At 41.5% G+C, this 23,308-nt stretch overlaps 1 protein-coding gene across 1 annotated transcript in view; it reads right to left on the reverse strand.

The window, feature by feature from the left end:
* The window catches only part of SORCS3 (sortilin related VPS10 domain containing receptor 3), a 566,847-nt gene that overhangs the window by 80,788 nt on the left and 462,751 nt on the right, over positions 1-23,308 (reverse strand). The window contains exons 9-13 of the mRNA XM_001916814.6: positions 19,007-19,186; positions 9,833-9,979; positions 8,159-8,261; positions 3,090-3,166; positions 793-884 (exon numbers count right to left, since the gene is read on the reverse strand). Coding sequence (XP_001916849.3) covers positions 793-884; positions 3,090-3,166; positions 8,159-8,261; positions 9,833-9,979; positions 19,007-19,186 — 599 coding nt within the window. The remainder of the gene's footprint in view (positions 1-792; positions 885-3,089; positions 3,167-8,158; positions 8,262-9,832; positions 9,980-19,006; positions 19,187-23,308) is intronic.

The raw sequence follows: 23,308 nt of genomic DNA on the forward strand, positions 1-23,308 counted from the left end.
CCCACCTCTCTTTTGAATCTACTCTGACAAAGATCACCAATGACCCCCCCCATATTGCTTAGTCCTAGATGATTTTTCACTCCATAACTGACTTGATCTGATTATAGAATTTGGCACTCTTGATTACCCCTTCCTTCAGCATCCAAGAAAATATTTTTCCTGTGTTTTTATCTTTTTGGCTATCTCCTTAGTCTTTTCCATAACTACTACTTCTGTTCTGAATGCTGGTGCTCAACAGCGTTCCATTGGAGTCCCTGGTTTCTCCTTGTTGTAACCACTCTCCTGAGGCATTGAGTTCACTGCCATGGCTTTAACTACCAGCTAGTGGCTAAATGACCCTAAATCTAGAGTGCCAGCCTAGATCTCTCTCCTGACCTTCAGGTGAATATGTCTGAGAACTAATGGTTATCTCTTGTAGAATATTCACACACATCTCAAAATCAACTTGTCTATAACTGAACTTAATATCTGCTACATTCACCTAACCTCCCTCTTGCAGCAATTTCCATCTTCCATAGTTTGGATTCTTAATCTTGGCTGCCTGAACTTGCAGGTCCTTCTTGCTCTTTTCTGCCTTATCCTACCACCCTATATATTCATCATACTTCCCCATGTAAATTATCTGGTCTACTCTTGCTACTTAAGAGTTAGATGATGTATAATAAATGGATGGATGGATGGATGAATAAATGGATGAGAAAGTGGGCAAATGGGTACAAAACCATGCAGAATAACGTCCCAACACTTTTCACTAAAAAGTTGCTCATTAATAGTATAGGGAGCTGTCCTTACCACAAATGCCTGACTGGCAGAGGTGTGTGTTTCATGGCTACGAGGGCGCCACCCCAGTCTAGGAACCAGACATTGTACTCTTCATCAAAGATCTGGAACAACAACAACAACAACAATCATAGCAACACCTTACATTTGCATAGTGCTTGACAGTTTACAAAGTCTTTCACATACATTGCTTCATCTAGATTCTGAGACTTCCAACAACCCTGTCAGGTAATTTGGCAAGTACTATCATCCCCATTTAACAGATGAGAAAATGGACTTGAAGAGAACAAATAACTCTCCCTAAACCACTCAAATGGCATTTCTAGGGCTCTTTTCACTAGTCCTGTCAACCAGTGTGTTGTAAGAAGGTGAGGCAACAAAATGCATGCTCAACTAGATAACCCAAAGGAAAATAGGACTGCAAAAAGCTTCCCCATCTTTTCATCTGAGTGGGTTGCCATGCAGCTCTCTCTTTTTCCTCATCTATGCAGATGTTTGCTAATTTATAAATGGTCGGTGTCTTATAGAATTATTTATAAATTATCCAGAAACTTAAAAGACAATTTCTCTAGGCATTATAGTATACATGATGACTGATTTTTTGAAAATAGCCACCACCTCCTAGGTTCCCCACAAGCTGGATGAAGACTAAGTTTGGTGCTTGGGGATCCTAACTCTAAGTGCTCATTGGAACACTGTGCTTCTAGGGACCTAAAGTCATTCATTTTTTTGATTCATCCATTTATCCATTACCTATTTATCCATCCATGCACTCAGTCACTCATTCAGTGATCTATCCATACAGAAAATGTAGCAGTGTTCTGAAGACTATGTTTGGTTGGAATCAAGAATGTGAGTAAGTAAGGGTGGATAGGACTCAGAAGAATTTAAAGCCCAGTTTAAGGGGTTCAGATTGAGCCTGTAGGTAATTCCTTCTACTTCCAAGACCTATCTCTCTCTGTGTAGAGAAGAGCTCTCTCTATTGAGGACTGAATAGGACTTGTACCATCAGAGAGGACAGGCTGATTCTTCAAACAAGTCTGTTTGTTTATTGTCTGCTCCTCATCCACCTGACTATGGCCTTAGGAGCAGGAACCTTAACTTATGCTTTGTCATATGCCTTGCAGAACTTGAAATGGTTGTATCTAGCAGGTGCTCACTAAGTTTCTTTGGATAGTGGTAGTGGTGACAGTGGTGGCAATGGGGGCGGTGATGATGATGTTGGTGATAGTGATGGTATTCTTCACTAAGGGACCCAAACAGGAACTTAGCCAACTAGATTTCAGATGGTGACTTCACCTTCATCACCAGGATATCCCGTGTTCTTCCCTTTTCTTCCCCAGGTAGGAACCTTCCTACCTTTAAGACTTTAAGTAGCAAAATGTCAGCTCTTTCCTAGTTTCCCCAAGTAGAACAATTCCTCCCTTTTCTCTGCACGCTAATAATAATGCCACTAAAATAATACAATCACCTAAAACTACCATTAGTTATTTATGAGCCCATTTCCTCTACTTAATTTTGAGCTCCTTGAGGAAAAGGATTCCAAAGTATCCAGCTGCCTCCTCAGGTTTGTACTGACCCATAGTTGACATTATATAAATCTGTGTTGTCCAATACAGTAGCCACATGAGACTATTTAAGTTCAAATTGATTAAAATAAATAAAATAAATAATTCAGTTCCTCTGTCACGTTAGCCACATTTCAAGTGCTCAATAACCACAAGGGACAGCACAGATACAGGACACTTCCATCACTGCTGAAAGTTCTATTAGACAGAGCTGCTACAAATGTTTTTAAAATTGAATTAATTTTTCATGTACTCATGTATCTATTAAGCTGTTTCCTACTTACTTAAGTCTGGACCTACACAGTGCTTAATCACAGACTTCCATGGCTTTCCGCTTTAGTATACTACCCCCTTCATCTTGCAGATCAACAAACAGATTCAGAAAGGTGAAGAGATGCCTGCCTGCCAAGACCCCATGGCACATTAATGATAGGAGCCATTTTATTGGTTATATCCCCAACATCAGCACAGCACAGCATCCACTGGCTGTTCCATACATATTGCTGAATGAAAGACTGAACAAATTGGGGAAATTCAAATTCTTCCTACTCGCTGCCCAGCACTCTTCCCATTTTACCCCACTGCCCATCTAATCTGCCAGCCAAACTGACCAAACTGAACAGCTGCTTCAATTTTTTTGCAACCACAAAGTCAGAATGAGCCCGAGAACCTACAGGAAAGAGAGATGTTGGCAGAACTTGCCCTCAGTGCCTCTTCCCTGTCCCCAAATCTCCCAGTTACCTGTCTCCAAGTGTTGCCCCCATCAGAAGAGATGAACACACCAATATCAGTATATGAGAGCTCCGGGCCAATGTTGCCTGAAACACAAGCAGATCATTTGAAATTGTCAGGCAATTTACAGATTCTGTGTGCTTGGGTTTAGGGGAGAGGTTAGGAGTGAGTGAAGGTTTTCCTAGTGATGTTTAGAGTTGATTTGTGTAGTCTCTTTCTTGGTGTCATATCAAAAACAGAAGGAAGAAAAATTCACTATGCGGAAAAAATAAATAATATGAAAGGAATATGTCTTTAAATGCAAGACCCAAAGACAGAATATTGATTAGCTTAGACCTCTTGGTCTATGCATTCTGTATACCAATAATCTCTTAAAATTGATCTTGACAGGTGTCCCCTGAAGGTGGCAAAGAGTGGAAGAGTAGACATGTGTGGAGAAGCTGGGCCTAGGGACACCTTCCTCTTCATGTATAATTTTAGCCTAAGAAAAAGTGGTGTGTGTATGTGTGTGTGCATACATGTGTGTGTCTGCTTCTGATTTAAATTGTCAACACGTCTCTTGAGTGACAGGCAGTTGAGTGACCCAATATTATAGACTATGTAACTTAAATTATAGAGTTCCCAGAATAAGATGACTACAATCAGCAGACCATGGCCCTTATGCATGGCAGGATGAGAAGTCACCTGGCTTATCCCTAGACTGACCACACTTACTGCCTCCATCCCATCGCCCTCTTTTTTCCTCTCCTTCTTTTTCTTTCCCTTGCACTTCATCACCTTGTGCTTATGTTTAATAAAAAAGAATATGGTCAAGATTTTCTAGTTGATCTATATTGCCCAAGTATCCCCAGTGGGCATCCCACCCCCTCAGAGCCCAGAACAGTGCTCCAAACTTAGTAGTTAGTTGCTCAATAAATAATTGTGGAATGAATGAATGAGTAAACAAATGATTGAATCCTATTTCAATGCTGATGTGCATTTGGGGAGGTATCAAGAACTCAGAACGTACACTAAACATGTAAGAATTTATCATTTTGGCTGATATTTTTTCTTTAAAAATAGCAGGAAGGGAATGTTAGCTCCCACACATCTGTAGCCTAAATAAGAGCACAATAAAAATGCAATAATGAAAATGTTAATTGAGCTCCTGACATTTAATGCTTCAAAATGAGAAATTAAAGCCAGGCTACAGCTTGTCAAGCTCCCATCAGCATCAGGGAGCACACAGCTAGCCAACTTGTTTTGACACTCAGGCTTCCAAAAATAACCCTGGGCTCGGGGCTCAGGCAGTAGGTACAAGTGTAGTGGGGAGAGGCAAAATGAGCAGGTCTGCGGAGATCTGCCTGGAATTTGAAATTCAGTTCTCGGGATACAAGTTTTGGAAGACACTGATGAAGAAAGAAAAGAGGAATGGGGCAGAAAATGTCAAACCAAGTCATTTGGTGCTGGCTGCCTGGAGCATTGTGTTAAGAAGGATTCTGAAGCCATATTTACAAGAGTTTAATAGGATAGAGTGTGATGATCCATTACTAATGTCTACCAAGGTGGTAGAGAGAGAGGGAGGCAGAAGCATAGCTGCCCTAGAGCTAGAATCTGCCATCCCTGTCATGGCTTCTTAGGCTCTAGCTCATCACCTCTTACCCTCTGTAGGAGCTGGTTCTGCCAATATCCTCAGCCTCTCTTTCATAGGTCAATCAGGCTAATTTTGGAGGCTTTGTGCTGGTGAGAATCCAAAGCTCACAGTAAAGTCTGTTTTTGGAAATATCTTTTGTCAATTGAAAGGGGCCCTGAAGGAAATGCTGCTGATCACAGGGACCAGAAAGTCAGGTTGCAGATGAGGGGAGAGAACAGATGTATCCAGGATGATTCCATCTTCGAACATGTTCAGTTCCTAAGTGGCCCTGAGGGAAATCTCTGATAGGAAGAGTTTGGGTTATGGCATCAGAGAAGGAAGATTCAAATAATATATCTCATTGGCTAACGTGGAACTAGAGAGGCTTACCAAAGTGGCTGCTGGCCAGGCTGGAAGAAAATGCAGCTGCTCCCCACTTAAGTGGTGTGATAGGAGAGAGGAAGGAGGAGAGAGATGGAGACCGACAGGCAGCCTCTCTCACCAACAGCTTAGCTGGTAAATAGGGAGGTTTCACTGCTCTTTCTGGCAGCTTTAAACAACTTTCTTTTACCCCCACTTCCTCCCAGGGCTACTCTTCTCTGCTCCTTAGTTAAACACTTGTGCAAAAAAAAAAAAAAGGGAGAATTTGGAGTTCTCTGGAGTTAGAGATGCTTCTCTCACCACCACTGATGCCCACTCAGAGTGATTAAGGGCTCGGTGGAGGGGAAACCAGACAAGTGCACAATCCACTGCAGGGAGGGAAAACATCTCCATGCAGAAGACAATAGAAGGGTGTGAACATTCAGAGTTTATAGGAAGCATAGCAGGGAGCCTGGGGTGTGGAGCTGCAGGTAAAGGGGCTCGGGGCTGGGTCTGCTTGAATGATTACTTGTTGACTAGACTTTGAATCAGAGGGAATGTGGGTGTGGACATGACATCTCTTCCTACTTGCCCTCCATCTCTTCATGTCTCAGTTGAGGAGAAGACTAATTGCCCTTTTTACATCATAGTATACATGTGCAATCAAGGCAAGGAAAGTACTTGTCACAGTGGAAGACACAGTGAGGATGTGAGGTCTTGACTACTAGCTTCAAACCACAATGGTAAGCATATTTAAAACCCTATGGTTTATGCTTGCTAAAACAATTCCAAAACTCTCCAGATTGGAATTCCATCTGCCTTCTAAGATGGGCTCAGCAGGGGTTAGAAATGAATCCCAGGGTATACATTCTTCCGTGCAGCTTCCCTGAGACCACATCTCAATGTGAGATGGGAAGAGGCAGTGGGCAGTGGGAGTGGAGGGGAGAGAGCCCAGCATCACTGACACCTGAAGACAGGTGAAATGCATGGATGTGAGAGAGAGCCCTGGAGAGAGAGTCTCCATGTGGCCACTGAAGTCATCCTTGGCTAACTTCATAACGATTTTCCTGATAGCAAAGAACCTCCCAGGGAGAGCGGGCAGCAGGGTGAGGAGGAGCTGGGGACGAGGAAGCAGGTGTAAGAGACCTAGCTCTGGCTTTTCATCAGGATCTCCTCAGCTGATTACATCCCTCCCAATGTCCCACGGTCCAGCAAAAAGTTATAAGAGTTACAAATGAGAGACAAAAAAGAATTAGTCAATTCTGATATATAGGACAAAAAAATTCAAAAACAAATCTTTAATATCTGCGTGTTTGTTGATTGATAAACTTACAGTTAGACTAATTGAGAGGCATGGGCTGGTCACAGGTAATAACAACTACTACTAATCCCACCTTTCTATGCTCTGAGCACTTTGCTGGGTCTTGTAGACACATTTTTCTATCCCTAATTCCTACAAAACGCTCACAAGGTAGAAAAAACCGTTTTACAGGTGAAGAAAATAAAACTCGGCGGTTAAAGAACTAAGCCAAATTCACAGGGCTAGTAAGTGTCAGAACTCAGCTTGGAAGGCAGGACAACAGGGTTCCCGAGTGTATTCATTCATTCAGTGCATGCTAGTGTATGCACATTATCCACAGATTCTATTGAAGGAGATGAGCAGATCATATTCTTCTGATGCAAGAAGAGCAGTTTTAAATTTCTGTAATACTAATGACGATAATAGGTAACATGTATCGAGCATTCAATACATGCTAGGTACTGTTCTGAGCACTTTACATCCATTACTTCATTTAATCTTTCAATTCTATTATGTCAGTACTACCAGTCCCACTTTGCCAATGAAAACACTGACGTTCAGAGCGTTTAAGCCACCTAGAACAATGCCTGGCTACATCACTAGCATTTAAATAATATTAACTTTTATTATTGATTACTGTTTTTCAGTGTTTCCTCTACTCCAGTCCAGGCCTCCTGTAGACCTTGAGGAGAGGCGGAGATTGTAGCAGTCCCAGAGTTGGGAGTCCAATTCACGTAGATTAGACTGTGGAAACCCCTCCCAAAGCCAAGAGAACAGCAACAAAGCTTGCCCTCATCTCTCACTACCCTGGCTGCCTCAAGCCAGTGGTATTAAATATGGTGGATCCGATCCCTGTGGGGTTGAGAGGAGTTGACTGAAATGCCAAAAGGCTACTACGCTGACTGTCAATCTGATTAGAGTGGTTGCTCACTGGTGATATTTGAAAGTCCATGCAGTTGGAGGCTTGGAGAAGGAATTCATGTCTAAGAGAGCAGTAACTCCAGGGGCCAGAGCTTTGGGTTGATGAGAGAAAACAAAATGTGCCATCTCAGAAAGTCACTGTGAATTTATCTGCTTTCATTAGAAAAAAGCTGCCTAACATCAGAGATCTAATTTCTAAGATTAGAAGCCTCCCTTGCTTTATGCCATCAATGTATTCCTGAAAAGGTGTATGTAAATCAAATGCATGCTAATCAGAGCACATCCCCCCAGAGACTTTCATTTTCATTTCAGAGTTGCTTCATCTTCACTTCTGATTGATGTTCAGTGGACAGTAGTTCCAACAATGCAACCTTAAGTTTTTCTGCCCTTTCCCCCAGGCTCTCAGCCAAGTGGTTAATCATGTGTAAACAAACCTTTACATGCACCAGAAACCTCCTGATTAAAAACAGCTCTGGGGTGAAACCCTATGCAAGGAATCCTCTGTGTAAAGAGAAAACTACCCCAACTTATATTTGGTGAGCTGGGAAGTTCACATATCATGTTTTCTTAAAGTGAGAATTCTCTATTACAAACAATCTTTCTGATCAGTCTGTTTACTCTGAGAGGAGCTCTGGCTTCTTGCTAAGCATAGGCAGTTGACTACTCTGTGACTGTGTAGGACAACACATTCATCTCTAGAAGTTACAAGTGTATGGAGCTCTCTTCCTAAGTTATTAGATTGGCCCTGGGGTTCCAATTAACCTCGCCTGTTTGCTGGGGAGAGTGCCCATAGCTTTCATCAGATACTCAAATGAGTCCAAAGAGAGTATAAACATATTCCAGAATCCCTCAGTGAGGAAGAAGCCCAGGGAATGTCCTCCTTACCTGTAGCCACCACAAGTCCTGGGGCTGTCTCCTTGCTAGAGATTCTTCCTGAGGAATATGGATTTTCAGAGATCTGCAAGTGCAGGTGTAAGGAGCAGAAGGGCTAAAATGAACCAGAAAAAAATAGCTTCATTCCAGGAAACTCCTGACATACACGCCTGTCCTACCAGAGATGGAGCTTCCAGATGTTCATCTTCCAGAAACAGCAAGGTATTGCATGGGAGCCATATACTTAGTTTTGGGCAGGAGTTATCTCTACCTGAGATAGCCAGGATGTTCGTATCAGATGCTACGCTGAGCACCATTCGCAGGCTCGTTCCTCTCATTGCTCCCACCACAATTGTAGGCCTTCCCCTCTCTTCCTCACCCTCACCCTATCCATCATGGTCCAGCTCACGGTTGGCTTATGAAGCCTCTCTAATCATCCCTTCCCACAAGATGACACTGACCTCCTCCCATATCTAATCCTGACCATCACACTCTGCTTCTTGGAATGCTAAGGGGTCACTGGGAGGGATGAAAGGGGAAGCTAAGAGAAACAGTCTCCAGGTCCTCTACTCTCTTCTTTAACCAGATTGTCTCCATTTCTATTTGTTTTGTGTGTGGTTCCTGTTGATAATTTTACTTAAAATGTTTGAAGTCATTATCTAAAACTCATCTAAGTTTCTGTTCTTTATTAATTTACTTATTTATCCTCATTAGATCATTCTTAAAAGTGGTTGGGGATTTGTAGAAATGTATCCTATATAATAAATAAAAATAAGGTGATGAAATTGGGACAAAGGAAAATAAGATGAAGCCATGGGTAAGGTTTGGGGAAAGAAATGCATGCTGTGACCAGCTCCTAGAAGTAGGCACCCATTTATCTCTGACCTTCCTAGTACCCCAAGCAGAAAACACAGAGTTGGACTGAAAACTACAAAAGGGAAAGGCCCTATCTGCCCTATTTACCACTATATGCCCAGTTTTTAACATAATGTCTAAAATGTGACAAGTAGTCAATAAATCTTTTTGAATAAGTGGCAAAAGGCAACTTTTTTGCTAAGGAGAAACGTAACCATTTCTGGGACCTTAGAAGAGTTTCTTGCATAGGTCTTCATTAAGAGGCTTTCACTGTTAATTATGTGTCTTCCCTCCCCACCTAGAATTGCAGCACCTGAGGGCAGAGACAATGTCTTATACGTCATGTCCTCATAGTGCCTACCCAATATCTCATACAGCAGGAGCCCTGGGAATGCTGATAGATTAACGACTGTCCCATGTGGACACACCAGCCTGACCTTTCCCGAGCTTCCATGGCAACTTTTGCTTACTTTGACATCTATCAAGCACTTATCAAAATGGATCATATCAGCATCAGTTAACAGGTGTGTTACCCCTACTGAGTTCTGTCTGGGACCGTTGAACACAAGCTCTTTCTCTTAAATGTTTCTTTATTACTAGGATTTGGAGAACATAGTATTTTCTCAGTAAAAGTCTGTGGAACTCAACTGAACTTTCCATCCAAGTGATATGGCAGTCTGAGTCTACAGGTCAACACCCTGGGAGTTGCAGGAAATCCCTGCCGAGTACCAGCCAAGATCCTAAGACCCCTGGATGGAAGAAGGCCCCTGACGCAGCATCCCCAGGTAACCAGTCTGCCCTGTGGACCTCACACGAGACTGGGTAACTGACCAGCAGGCAGTGTACTGGGCTTCCTCTCAGGTCCACGTCTGGAGCTTGCAGCAGGCGCCAATCCCTGCCCTTGTTGTAAGTGATGTATGTCTTCACCTGGTCATCCACCTTCTTGTTTGCCAGGAATATCCCTTTGATACCTGCTACCTAGGAAAAAGGGTGAGAGATGGAGAACCATGTTGGGCCAAAATGCCTCTACTCTTCGAGAAGCCCAAGCATTTTCCACAGGATACAAAAGAGGAGAAGAGGAGGCACACGGTGGGAAATGCCATATGCCATGTGGTCTGAGAGAAGTTTAAGTTCATCTCTGCACCCTCCATCCTCCAATCCAGATGTCCCTTTCCCTCTTATCCATCTATGTTTTCCCACTTTACATGCCTCTGAACCTTGTTCCATGGAATCTATGGTTAATTAACTATTAACATTCCCTCTGTGGTAGAAGTGGCTGATAACAAGTGAAGGAGTCTTCTTTTCTAGAGCATGGACTGTTGCTAATGAGGGCTTATAGACAGGTTTTGAGGGCATCAAGGTATAATTCTTAATGGTGGAAGTCCAGGTACCCCAAGTAGGAGTGAGGTAAATATTTTCAAGCAGATGACCCGGTTTGACAACCTGGTGTCTATCTCTGGCTGTGTCACTAGCACACTGTGTGACTTTGGATAACTCATATCAACTTTGGGTCTCAGCCAACAGTCACTGAAATAGGTAGAATAAACCCTGCCCTTCCTTTTTTCCTCAGTTGACTGGCAATGGACACATGAAATAATGCAGAGCTCTCTTGCCAGAGTTCCTGATATATTGGGATTTGCACACTCTTGATATTTCACAGGGAGAAGAGCATTACCACACAACAAGTAGCTAGAGGATTAAAAGAGACTGATGATCCAGAAGGTTCTGGAGTGAGTACATATTTGACACGAACTTTTTTTTTTCTTCCTTTTTCCCCCGAAAGCCCCCTGGTATGTAGTTGTATATTCTTAGTTGTGGGTCCTTTTAGTTGTGACATGTGGGATGCTGCCTCAGCATGGTTTGATGAGCAGTGCCATGTCCGCACCCAGGATTCGAACTGACAAAACACTGGGCCGCCTGCAGTGGAGCTCGCGAACTTAACCACTCGACCACGGGGCCAGCCCCTTGAAATAAACTTTTATTCCTTCTATGTCTATGTTGTGGGCCACAAGAACAGATATTGAGAATGACAATACCCTATGTCAAAGAAAAGTTCCCTCAACTTCTTGTACAATTGCAGCATGTTTCAAAGCTGAAAGATAATTCAAATAGTTCAAATACATATAAACAAGAGGTTGAATGGCAGATTTTCTGGATAATAGATATCTCAAAATTTTAATTGTATTTATCCCTCTTTCTGTGAGAATCATGGTTAAGTGAGGTTTGCTGCAGCTCTAAGAGAATGCCAGTGGGAAAGGATTCCACAGAAGGAGCTTTTTTATTTTTTTAATGACATAATTTAGGTGATGAAATAAGAAGGTTTTTTTTTTTGGTAACCTGACTGGCCTTGAAAGAGAATGCCAACCAAAATGAAAGCAAACAACAAACAAATGGACGGAGTATGTCAGAAGGAGAACAGAATTATCTGGGAAGGACACCACCAGGGGAATTTGACAAACAGCCAACAACGGAATTGATTGGATTCCTCATTTGAGCAGAGGGTGGGTAAAGAGAGAAGCCAAGGCAGGAGATGGGCAGTGGTGGCAGAGTTATGCCCTTCCAGAGACATACCCTCCCTGCCCTAGCTGCTTAAAGTCAGTGCCACTTTAGGAAGGCTGGCATCTTATATGCTCATCGAGGGGCTATGAGGCCCTCAGATCACCTCAGTCTTTAAAATCAGCTGCAAAGATGTTTCTCTTAAACCTGATGGCTAATTATGCCTCACAGAGAATGGAATGTTTCTTTAGAACCTTCTGCCTGATGGAGGCCTTTTGGTATTCTCTCGTGCAGAGCTGGTGCCTTTTCTGCTGGACCACAGAGTAATGATTCCAGAGAACTCTCTCCCCCAAGCCAGCTGGCTCCCCTCCAATGGGTACCCACTTACTATTCACTTCCTGAAAGAAAATATACAGGTCAGACAGACTCCTGAATCTTCTCTTGCAGGACTCCTGTCACTTCCATGCCCTGCCTCCTAGTTTGATGCACTACAGCATGAATTGCTAGCCATTCAGCCACCTCTTGTCTTCTGGATGAGCATGTTCAGTAAATGGAATGGTCACGACCATATTTTCCTACCACCTGGATGGGCATTTTCTGTGTGCCCCACATATTCTGAGGGCAAAATCAGGAGAATGGGGGCTGAAAATACATAGGAAGGAGAGATTTTCAGGAAACCCATCTGCAGCTCTGAAGGTGTTTCTCCTGCAGTTACACATAAAGCCACAGAAATCTCCCTCCTATCTAAAAGAACGGGAACACTTCCCATTTGTATGTGGATTGTTCAAATCCCTTACATTATTACTGAATTGCTTCTTGGCTCCATATCTTGCATAAAATGGACTATAAGTTTGGAGGGCACTTTGCTTTTGTGTACCCTAGGCCAAGAGCTTGCAAACTTTTTGACTGCAACCAAGTACGAAATACATCTATACTGAGCCTGGTAGACCCATACCCATATATGCATGTATGTGTACACACGTAGGTACATATATGTCTCTGACACAAAAATATCAGGAAACACTACTTATCCTTACTCGCTATATACAATGTAAAGGAATTGGAAAATGAGACACATATTTTAACTCTTCTCCATCCAAGGAGGTATACTGCATCTAATGAACTTTAAACATGCTTCCTCCCACTGTTGCTCGAACTCAGAAGCATGGCTGCTGTCCTTGGCCCCAGCAGTTCAAGGAGAAGGATACCAGCTTGGTGCCCACAGCAGAGGGTAGTACAAGATGTCAGGTCTTCATGGCCCACCTTCCCCCAGGGAATCAATTTGAATTGTAAAGGGAAGCTGACAGTGGCCCATTGGCAGAGCACTGAGTCCAGGTGGCACAGTCATCTGTCGCTCACTTCCCTGAGCCCTCAGGATAAGGAAGCCAGGGCTCCACTGAGAAAAGCAATTACTATGGTCTTCCTTGGGCTGTCCCTAGAGTCGGGCCTGTGGGGAGGGGCCGACGAAGGTCATTTGGGAAAAACGTCCCTGTGGAGTCTATGAGCGGCTGTCCATCTTGCCAAAGATGAGTCAGCTAAGGTTACAGTAAAGCAGAAGGTAGAGGGCAAGCACTAGAAGGAAGCAAGGAAACGTCAATAAGATGAGCAAAGAGACCGGAGCACTAAGGACGGCTCAGAGAGTTGCATTTTATCCTTCTAAGTATAGTGGAGTCAACCTGATTACTCATTAGGAGTTTCAAATTATACCCACAATGAGGTACCACGAGGCCCCTATCAGAACGGCTATACACACGCACATACACAACTGCTAATGCCAAGCAGTGAGGAAGATGTGAAGCAACTGGAACTCCCATCCATCTTTGGTGGGGATGCAAAATGAAATTGCCACTTTAGAAATACATCGGTGGCTTTTTACAAACATACACCCACATTCAACCCAGCAATTCTACTCCTAGGCATTTATCCATGAGAAATAAAAACTTGTGCTCATGTGAATGTTTATAGAAGTTTTAGTCATAATCATACAAAACTGAAAATAACTTAAAGGTCCTTCAGCTGGTGAATGAGTAGACAAACTATGGTACATTCACACAATGGAATGCTACTCAGCAATAAAAAGGAACATCTATTGATGCTCAACAACATGGGTGAATCTCAAATGCATTATTCTAAGCGAAAGAAGCCAGATTCAAAACACTGTCTACTGAAGGATTCCATCCAGATGACACTCTAGAAAAGGCAAAATTGCAGAGAGAGAGAGATCAGACTGGTGATTGCCAGTGACTTTGGTGGGGAGGAGGATTGACTATAAAAGAGTTATAAGAAGGAATATTTTTGGGGTAACAGAACAGTTCTATATCTTGTTTATGGGGGTAATTAAACAACTGTATACCCCTGTCAAAACTTATAGAACTGTATACCAAAATGGGTAAATTTTACTGCATATAGATTATACTTCAAGAAAAAAATTAACGTGGAAACAAATGCATAGTGGGAAGAGCCTGAACTTTTTAGTAAAATAGACATGGGTTCATTCAAATGTAGAACTACCATTTACTAGCTGTGTGATCTGAGCTAAGTTACTAAACTCTGCATCTCTGTACTCTTATAGGCACAATGGGGAATGATACCTACCACAAGGAGATATTACAATAGATAATAAGAAAAAACCTATAAATTGTTTATGCAGTACAATACCATAGCCACTAGCCACATATGACTACTGAGCACTTGAAATGTGGCCAATGGGACTACAAAATTGATTTGTAATTTTATTTAATTTTAACCAATTTAAACTTAAATTTTAAAAATGATACCTGATTTAGTTATTGGCAAACTTTTAAGTATGTTTGGAATAATTTGGGCGTGTGAATCCACTTTTTCTACTGTAAATTTTATGAAATGTAAATGGTGATCGGGTATTTCTGATGAAAATTAGCACATGAATTGAGACGTGTGGGAAGTGTAAAATACACCTGGGATTTTGTAGACTTAGTATTGAAAAAATATAAAATATCTCATTAGTAATTTTTTGTATTTAGTATATACTGAAATGATATTTTGGTTAAATAAATTGTATGATTACAATTAACTTCACTTGTTTCTTTTTACTTTTTTAACGTGGGTAGTAGAAAATTTAGAAGTGTGTATGTTGCTTGCATTATATATTTATTCAATGATGCTGATCTAAGACATTGCCTGGTATGCTGCTGCTATTATTATAAGGAGTTACAAATTGGGTGCTTAATATCCAGGAAAGCATTGACGAAAACCCTTCAGATCAGCAGTTCAGAGCATGTGTCTGTAACATAACTGAGGGTGTTCAAAAGAATATTTGTTTCTTGATGTATCAGTAGGGAGCAACTAGGAAGAAATGTCATTTATAGTTAGGATGTGGAGGCACCCCAACAGAGCTCTATATGAAATGTGTCAGAGGAATCATGATGAGCACACATGATGGACTATACTCACCGTCAACACCAGCCTTGTTTTGATAGAGTGGGCTCTGACATCTTAAAGAAGAGATTATTACTTGACTTTCAAGAATTACATTCTTGTGGGCCGAGCCCAGTGGTGTAGTGGTTAAGTTTGCACACTCTGCTTTGGTGGCCGGGGGTTTGATGGTGCGGATCCTGGGCGTGGACCTAGCACCACCCATCAAGCCACATTGTGGCAGCATCCCACACAAAATAGGGGAGATGTTAGCTCAGGGCCAATCTTCTTCTCAACAAAAAGGAAGAAAGAATTATGTTCTCCCCTGATTAGTAATTACAGCCACGATGATATTGTACTTTGAAGCAAGGATTGAAGAGAGAACAAGCAAGTGACTCTCTGTACAGCAGGAGACTGCTCCAACAGACCGGGAAACAGACCATGTCTCCACCTTACTAGGTTTTAGAGAGTTCAGGGGGTTGATCCCCATTGGTATCCAAGGTCTCTCAGTGCCAAGACCTGCAAGGTGAATTCTCAAATAAGTTCTCACTTTCTCTGTCCCCTTCCCAATGTAAAGAAGAGGCACTTGAGAGGTCCACGTGGAAGATGGAGTGACACATCAGTAGTTTTAAGTGACCATGGTCAGTCCCAGCCACCTCACATCCACGTTACCTAAAGGCATCCCTGGCATTTCAGAAAAGTGAAAATAGATGTAGTATCCTATTACATTATAATTTAAAGTTACACATTAACTTGCACAGAGAACTGCATCATGCATGCACATATCATTTGCTAGATATGTAGACAAAGGAGAAAAACATAGAGAAGTACTTTCACAGAGAATAAATGCCAACTTTTCAGTCAACCTCTTCACTAGTATCTTTATAGTCTTTATCCCCACTATTTCTCAAGGTCACTCAACATTTCACAAAAATGGACCTCTACTCATCAGACTCTGGTTTTCTTTTCATGCTGGAACTCCACCAGGCATGCCTTTTTCCCAGTCTCCAATAATTCCCCTATTAAGCCAACTCATCTACAAGTCTTCCCAAATTCCTCAAGGTAGAACTAACCTTCCTGCTTAGTGATCCCACAATATGGGAGAATTGCACCTCTAATCCAAGTTAGACCGTGATCACTATTAGGGTAAATAGTCACTCTTATATCTTTCCAGTAGCTTGTGAGTCTCATGCACCAGCCTCATCTCATCAAACAAAATACACTCCAAGAAAGTGTGTTAATTTAGCTGAATTGAATGTGAAAGCTTACTGGTTTTCCCAGCTGCTTTACTCAAGGGCATTCAGAGTCCAGAAAAATTATAGTCTCTTTGCTAAGTGGCCATATGGTACACAATCTCAGTTTCTATGAGAATATCCACTGAATAAGGTTAAAGTCTAATGACTCCTAGAGACTAATTAAATTGAGCTTTATCTCCAAATCACAGAATGTATCTCCAGGTGCAAAACAGTATCGCCCTCTAAAAACTTTCAATATGGTCATGGGTCTAGATTACGTCAGGATCCAATTTATTCCCTTGGTATTAAATTCCTTCTAGAATCTGAACTCCAACTACTTATCCAGCACTTATTCCTATACTTGATAAGCATCTATCTTACACAATTAGACTGACTGGCTCATAGTCACACAAATCTACACCACCTGTCCAATTCTTGGCTCATGCCATTCTTGACATTTGGAATGCCTTCCACTTCTTCCCTTCTTCCACCCCAGAGTGAAAAGACTCATCAGATTGGTAACATTGAGAAAAAGAACTAGGCAGGTATAGCTCCTCCCCATCTCCAGTATTTTTGGGATCTGCCTGCAAAGATCATATCCTCTTTATCTCAGTGCTATGGTGTCATAGGGACAGGTTTCCAGAGTAGAGATTGTCATTTTCTATTTCTTCCAGTGACTGGATGGATGAGTCCAATTCTGGGCGCAGCATTAACAAACCCACTTCCTCCTACATAAGTTAAAAAGGCAATAAAGCTGACATTTGCTCTCCACTTGTCTCACCATTTGTCTCTGTCTCAGTTGGTTGCAATCTTGGCAGATAAAAGAGGAACTTTGTTTATTGACCCCCTCAAAGCCCAACAAGCTAGACTGCAAGCTCCCTGATGGTAAGAACCATTGCCTTCCTCATGGGCTTGAACACAACATAGGGGCACAATCAACCCTGATAAAATTGAATGGAGAATGAGCTCTACAGTGCTTGTTTTAGAGAATTTGCCTTGCCTGGTACCTCTTGCTTCTCTACAGATGCAATGACACCATGCATTTTTTTCTCCAACAAGATTGAAAATGCAAGACCGACTTCAGCAAGAAGAAAAAAAATTACACGTATCTAGGCACATTCTTCATTTTGATTTATGCTCCACTTTGGATCACAGTGTCTCAGTGTTCTAAGTGACCAAGGAGTTTCAGACTCCCTTTCTTAGAAAAGGAACAGCACTGTGGCAAACTCATCCACTGTATCAGTGGGGTCAGAGACAGAGGGATTTCTCAACTGAAAGGTCATCTGCAGCAATCTCTACACTCTCCTATTTGGGATCTGACCACAGGAGCATGAATAGTGCCGTTATCTCTATAGCCTCACTTATACAAACAGGAACTTGGTTGGAATGGCAACGTTCAGTCCTGGGAACATTCATCCAAACCTTGCCAGGAGATGTGACATACTGCCCAGCAACAAAGGTATATTTCTGTTTCCTGGCATAATTAGAGACATGGAGATGTAAGCTTCCCAAAACCATTTACACCCCTTGGTTATCTCTACCAGTCTTCACAACTCTAGGAAGAAATCTAGGACATTTCCCAAACTGAGACCTTGTTGTTAAAGGAACTATTTCAGAACTTGTCAACTATCTCCTAGGAAATCAGGATAGTTCTACTGATTTTGTTTTATAACCAGCAACATCCACTTCTATTTTTTTTAATGTACTTCCGTTCGCCTTTGTGTAATCCTCTTTCTACCTATTAAAATAACTGGAATCTTAAATGTTTCTACCACTCTCAGTAACTGAGCAGCCAAGTTAGATACCAGCGTATGGATGCTGGAACTTTGACAGGCACTGCTCAGAAGAGACAACTGTATAAAGCAGAAAGCCAGGCACTGACCTCTCTGTTCTGAAAACCACTCCCACTTCTCAAAGAGGAAAACTCACAAGGGATCATCTCACCCAAGCCATCTGAGGTTACCACTCACAACAGACAACTTGTCCTTCCACGAATGAATGACCTCAACCAGCACAGCCTGTGTGAGTTTGACCACCAGTCATTAGTGAATCTTGGATAAGGAGACACACTTTCTTTGCTCAAATCTGTCCATCACAGTGAGGTGGTCAGTCATGTGCCCTCACTGTGGCCAGGGCTGTCAATGGTCACACACTGTCACTCGATGTATTAAAAAGCACTACATCCTTAGGATCACTGAAACAATTAGTTTTTCTCTCATTCCTATGTAGAGTCACTTGGTTTCCTAGATAAATTATTCTTTAACTCATGATCACATTTAAAAACAAAACCTCAATATAAGTGAAAACTCAGTAAGGCGATCACATTAAAAACAGTAACACCTCAATATAAGTCAAGGCCAGTTCTTCACCATACCAAGACGGTGGCATCTGGTGGCATTTTAGGGAAACCTTCATGCTCAGCACTGATATTCACTTTTCTTTTCCTATAAAATTTGTTCATAAAACATGATTTTCCAAATAACTTAAGAGTCCATAAGAAGCAGCATACAGTTGAAAAAGGGACTTATGAGATCACATCTAGGCCAGGTATCTTCATGTCTGGCTTGTAATCATGCTCATACATACAAGAACACCGACTCTAGCTGCCATTCGCTGAGAGTTGATTGAGTCAACCAGCACACTAGTTGCTTTATATACATTATCTCTTATTCTCACAACAATATCCTTAGGTAAATATTTTATTCCCATTTTACAGGTGAATGAATTGAAGCAAAAAGACATTAAGTTCTTTGTCCAAAGTCACACAATTGCTAAGTGGTACAGTTGAGATCTGAACCCAGGACTATGTGACTCCAACGCTTGCGTTTTTACCATTAACACTCATGAAAAAGAGAGGCAGATCCAAGTGCAGGCTACATACCTCATACAGCTCAATAATGATGTTTCCCATTAGACCTCGGCTGCTCTTAATGTTCTCCATGGCCAAGGTGAAGTAGATACCACGGGTGTCTGAGATGTAGAGGTTGTATGTGTCGTTCTGGTTCCATTCTTGGACTGCTGCAAACACTTGGTTCTCATCGGTACTGATGATGTGCATGTCCTGTAAGAAGACAGCAGGTCTGTAGGGCAGCAGATATCCGCATCTCCCTGCCCATCGGGACCCAGAGTAATTATAATGACTTACAAAATGGTTAAGAAGAAGCTTGAGTTATAGGCAATGTTAAACAATTCTGTGTCGGACCAAGGGTATAAATTATAAGTGTCATGATTTCTGTTCCTTGCTAAGCAACAGTAAGATGGGTATAAAGGGCTTTGGTGGGTATCCTTTTCCATGGCTTCAAGGGATTCATCAACTTTCATTTTTTATTTTTATATCTGAAAGTTAGTGTTGGTGCTAACGGAGACATTCAGCCTTGCAAGAGGAAACTGACACTTGCAAAGAAGACAGGCCTATCCCTTTGTTAGATCTTCATTTATATTTTCAAACTTTTTAGTGCAATAGTTTCCACACTTTTCTTTGGAATATTCAGAGTCATGGGGGTTTCAAGAAGGGTGGCATGGAGGCATAGCCAATGGGTGGGGCTCTGGACATTCAACTCTGTTTCAACCAGAGCAGCATCACATGAATCTGTTTTCTACTGAAGTTCTGTGTAATGTTTTATGAGTGAAAGGTGAGGGGGATTCTGTTACTAATACAATAATATTTGAAAATCATGGATATAGAGGTAAGGACACTCAACTTGGAATTCAGCCTTCTGGTTCATGATATAAGCTCTGCTATAAGTCAGCTGTACAATGTTGAATGTAACAGTCTCCATGAGCTTCAATTTCCTCACCAAAATAGTGAGGAGGTTGTGCTACCAATGAAAATAGTTAATATTTGGCACAATTCTAAGTCATCTAAAAGTATTATTTCAATTAAAAGTCAAAATAATTCTATAATGGAAGTAGTATGATTAATCTCATTTTACTGAGGAATAAACTAGGGCACACAGAAGTTCACCAACTTGTTTCAGATTACATAGTTCATAAGTGGCAGAACCAGGTTTTGAACCTCTGTGATATGACTCTAACCTCACTGCTAGCTTCTAACCATTTGGATATATAGTCTCTAGATCAGAAGTTGGAAACCAAAGACTCATGAAATGAATATGAATCACTAATGTTTGGGTGGCCATATCCTCTACCGAATACCTGAAAATATAGTCATTTATGTGGAGTCAGCACTCATTGGAGTCTCTGCCTCACATATTCAAATATTCTTTACACATTACACATTACACATTAATTTTAACTTCCTTGTCCCTGAAGTCACTTCCTGGTCCCTGAAGTCCCTTGACTTTGTATTTCTGGAGTGGATCATTTCCAAAATCAAATCTAATAGTTCAAATTCAAAATAGCTTGCAAAAGCTAGTTTGCATACATGGCTAGGCACTGTACAGAGATTATCACAGACTCAAGTCCTCACTGAATGAACTTACACTGTCAGGAGTGAATATTGACATGGATAAACATTTGACAAGATGGGAGTAGTTGAACAAATGCAGAATTATAAAAATGTATATGCCAAAGAGTAGTATCCCAGGAAAGTGAAGGAGAGGCACCCTCATCCCTGTGGTGGAGAGCACTGGTAGCAGGGACACAGCAATTGGAGTCAACAGTAAATAAAAATAATCAGGCTGGATGCAGCCAGTACTTTATTTGACCACCGTTTCCCAGAAATGGTTTCAACAAAAAAAAGGAGGCAGCAACATCTATCATGTCAGAACCATGGAAAGCTCCTCTAGGATGATTTTTAAAAGGAGCAAGTCCATTTGATTTGGACAACCAGGAGGTGGGAAAGTGAGAAAGCAAGTTCTGGATCTTTTCATTGGAGATTCTCTGTTAGCCTCTGGCCCTGAACTCCCTAGGTCACCTTGACTAAGATCCCACTTGCTCATTTGTGCTTACACACCTTGTAGAATTACAGGTTCCTGGGGAGCCGCTTGAAAATGGAAATAAGGCTTACTCTTAAAAACCATGTGATGAAATCGTGCTGTGTTGGTGTGGAATGAAAGCCCAAGAACCCAGTAGGTGGGGAAATAGCAGCTGCAGGAAATACGGATTAAATCCACTTACCCTGTTAAAAATGCAATAGAAATGCCTGGCTTTTCCCAGATGTTTTGGTCATAAAAATGAATGAGTTAAGTTATTTCAGACTAAACTAATGTAAAAGAAGTGGAACAAACCAACTTAAAACACTAGGGCATGGTCAGGACTAATCCTGCCAGACTTGCTGTGAGTGCATCTAAGTTTAGAGCTGCGCTGGGACTGTGTCACCTGGTGAGGAGGTACTCCAGGCCCTGAGGTGGAATGAGGCTCTCTGGCATCTAGGATTCTGGGATGTCTGCTTGAGAAATCCTTAATTTGCCAAAGCCACTTAGCTAATAAAGGATATTACTAAGATTTAAACTCATCACTATGTGAATGAAAACAATAAACTCCATAGCAATGGGGGTTTATCTTTAGAGTGCATCAAAATGACTTGGAGATCTTAACAGTATGCAGACTCGTAAGTCCCACCGCTGAGATTCTGATTCAGTGTGTCTGATGTGGAGCCCTAGATACTACCATCAGAACAAGCCCTCCAGATGATTGTGGAGTATGCAGTCTGGGCATCACTCTTTGAAAAGTTCTGAACTATGTGTCTCTCCAAATAGGTCTTACAGTAGACTAGGAGTCAATTAATAATAACCAGAATATCAAGCCTTCAAGAACAAGGAAAATCATTAATAGTTAAAATTGGTTCAATAGGAATTTGAATGATAATAAAGCTTATTTCTTGAATCTTGCTACCTCAATCTTATTCCAAAGCTTGCGTCACCTCCTTATTAAGACAACCTTGCTAGTCCTGAGAACATGCATGAAAGAGATCTGATTGATGATGAAGAAAGAAACTGAAGGAGGTAAAATGCAGTAAGAGCAAATCCTCATTGAGATTTTACTAAACCTGGAATTTGGAGAGTATGAGACATAACCATAAATATGTTTTTATTTGGAAAACAATGATAAATAACACTTCCCCATACCCTCATAGGAGAGTGCCTGACAACACAGTAATTTGGGAGAATCATAGTTGCCTTCTCAAAACTTAAACTTGTGAATTCCTAGGTGAACAATGGTGAAAATATTTCCCTGTTCTTGAAACATTTTCTTGTAATCTTGGCCTAACATAACTTCACTCATTACAGAAACTCCCATGCTCTTCAGCATTTGTCATGTGCCAAACATTATAAGAGAAATACAGAGGAACAAAGTGTAGAAGCTGACCTCAAGAAGATGCCCACCTGGTGGTGGAGACATCACCTACTCTTGTGGTCTTTTGTGAATTTGACTAAGTACTGCAATAGGAGTTCTGAAAATGGTGTTAGGAGTACAAAGGCTTATAGGTGAGAGAGAGGCTGGAGCCTTCAAGGAAATGCATGGAACTTGGAATAGCTTTAAAGCAGTTTTCCTCTGAGGGAGGAGAAGAAAGGGAGTGGCCACATCACAAGGGGTCTGTAAGGCACACCTGAGTTTTACCCAGAAGGAAGTAAAAAGCTATCACAAGACTTTAGGCAGGGGAAAGGGAGGACTAGAGCTGATCACTGCAGAGATTTGATTGGAGAAAATCAGCTTCATTGCATGGTCACGTTCATTGTGGAAGCAGTGTGAAGACTGGATTTAAGTAGGGCAGGGAGGAAGCCTTCAAAGGTGACTGCAACAATCTAGGTAGTAACACATGAGGGCCTGAACTAAGGAAGTAGGTTTTCCATGAGAATCCTACGAACTGGACTGGTGAGATATTAAGGAGGTAGAACGTACAGGGAATAACGCAGAAGGACATGTCTTTAGCATCTCAGGTATCTGACTTACAAAATTCTCTGGTTTTTTTTACAGTGTTCATTACAATCACAATTAAATAATCACTTGTATAAATATTTGTTTGAATGTCTCTCTCATTAGACTGTACATTCGCAGAGGGCAGACACTATGTCTTTCATATTTATCACTTTATTTCTAGTACTTACCATGGTATCTAGCACACAGTAGACATCCAAAAAAGTGTATTGAATAAATAAATGGAGTATGTACATAAACATGGAAGAAGGATAAGATATAAGAAATATAAGGTAGAGACTATGAGCTCATTTCTGAGTTTTTAAATGGGACCTTAAGAGGATGTACTTCAGATAGGCAATTG

This window comes from Equus caballus, chromosome 1, assembly GCF_041296265.1.
Source record: "Equus caballus isolate H_3958 breed thoroughbred chromosome 1, TB-T2T, whole genome shotgun sequence".
Lineage (NCBI taxonomy): Eukaryota > Metazoa > Chordata > Mammalia > Perissodactyla > Equidae > Equus > Equus caballus.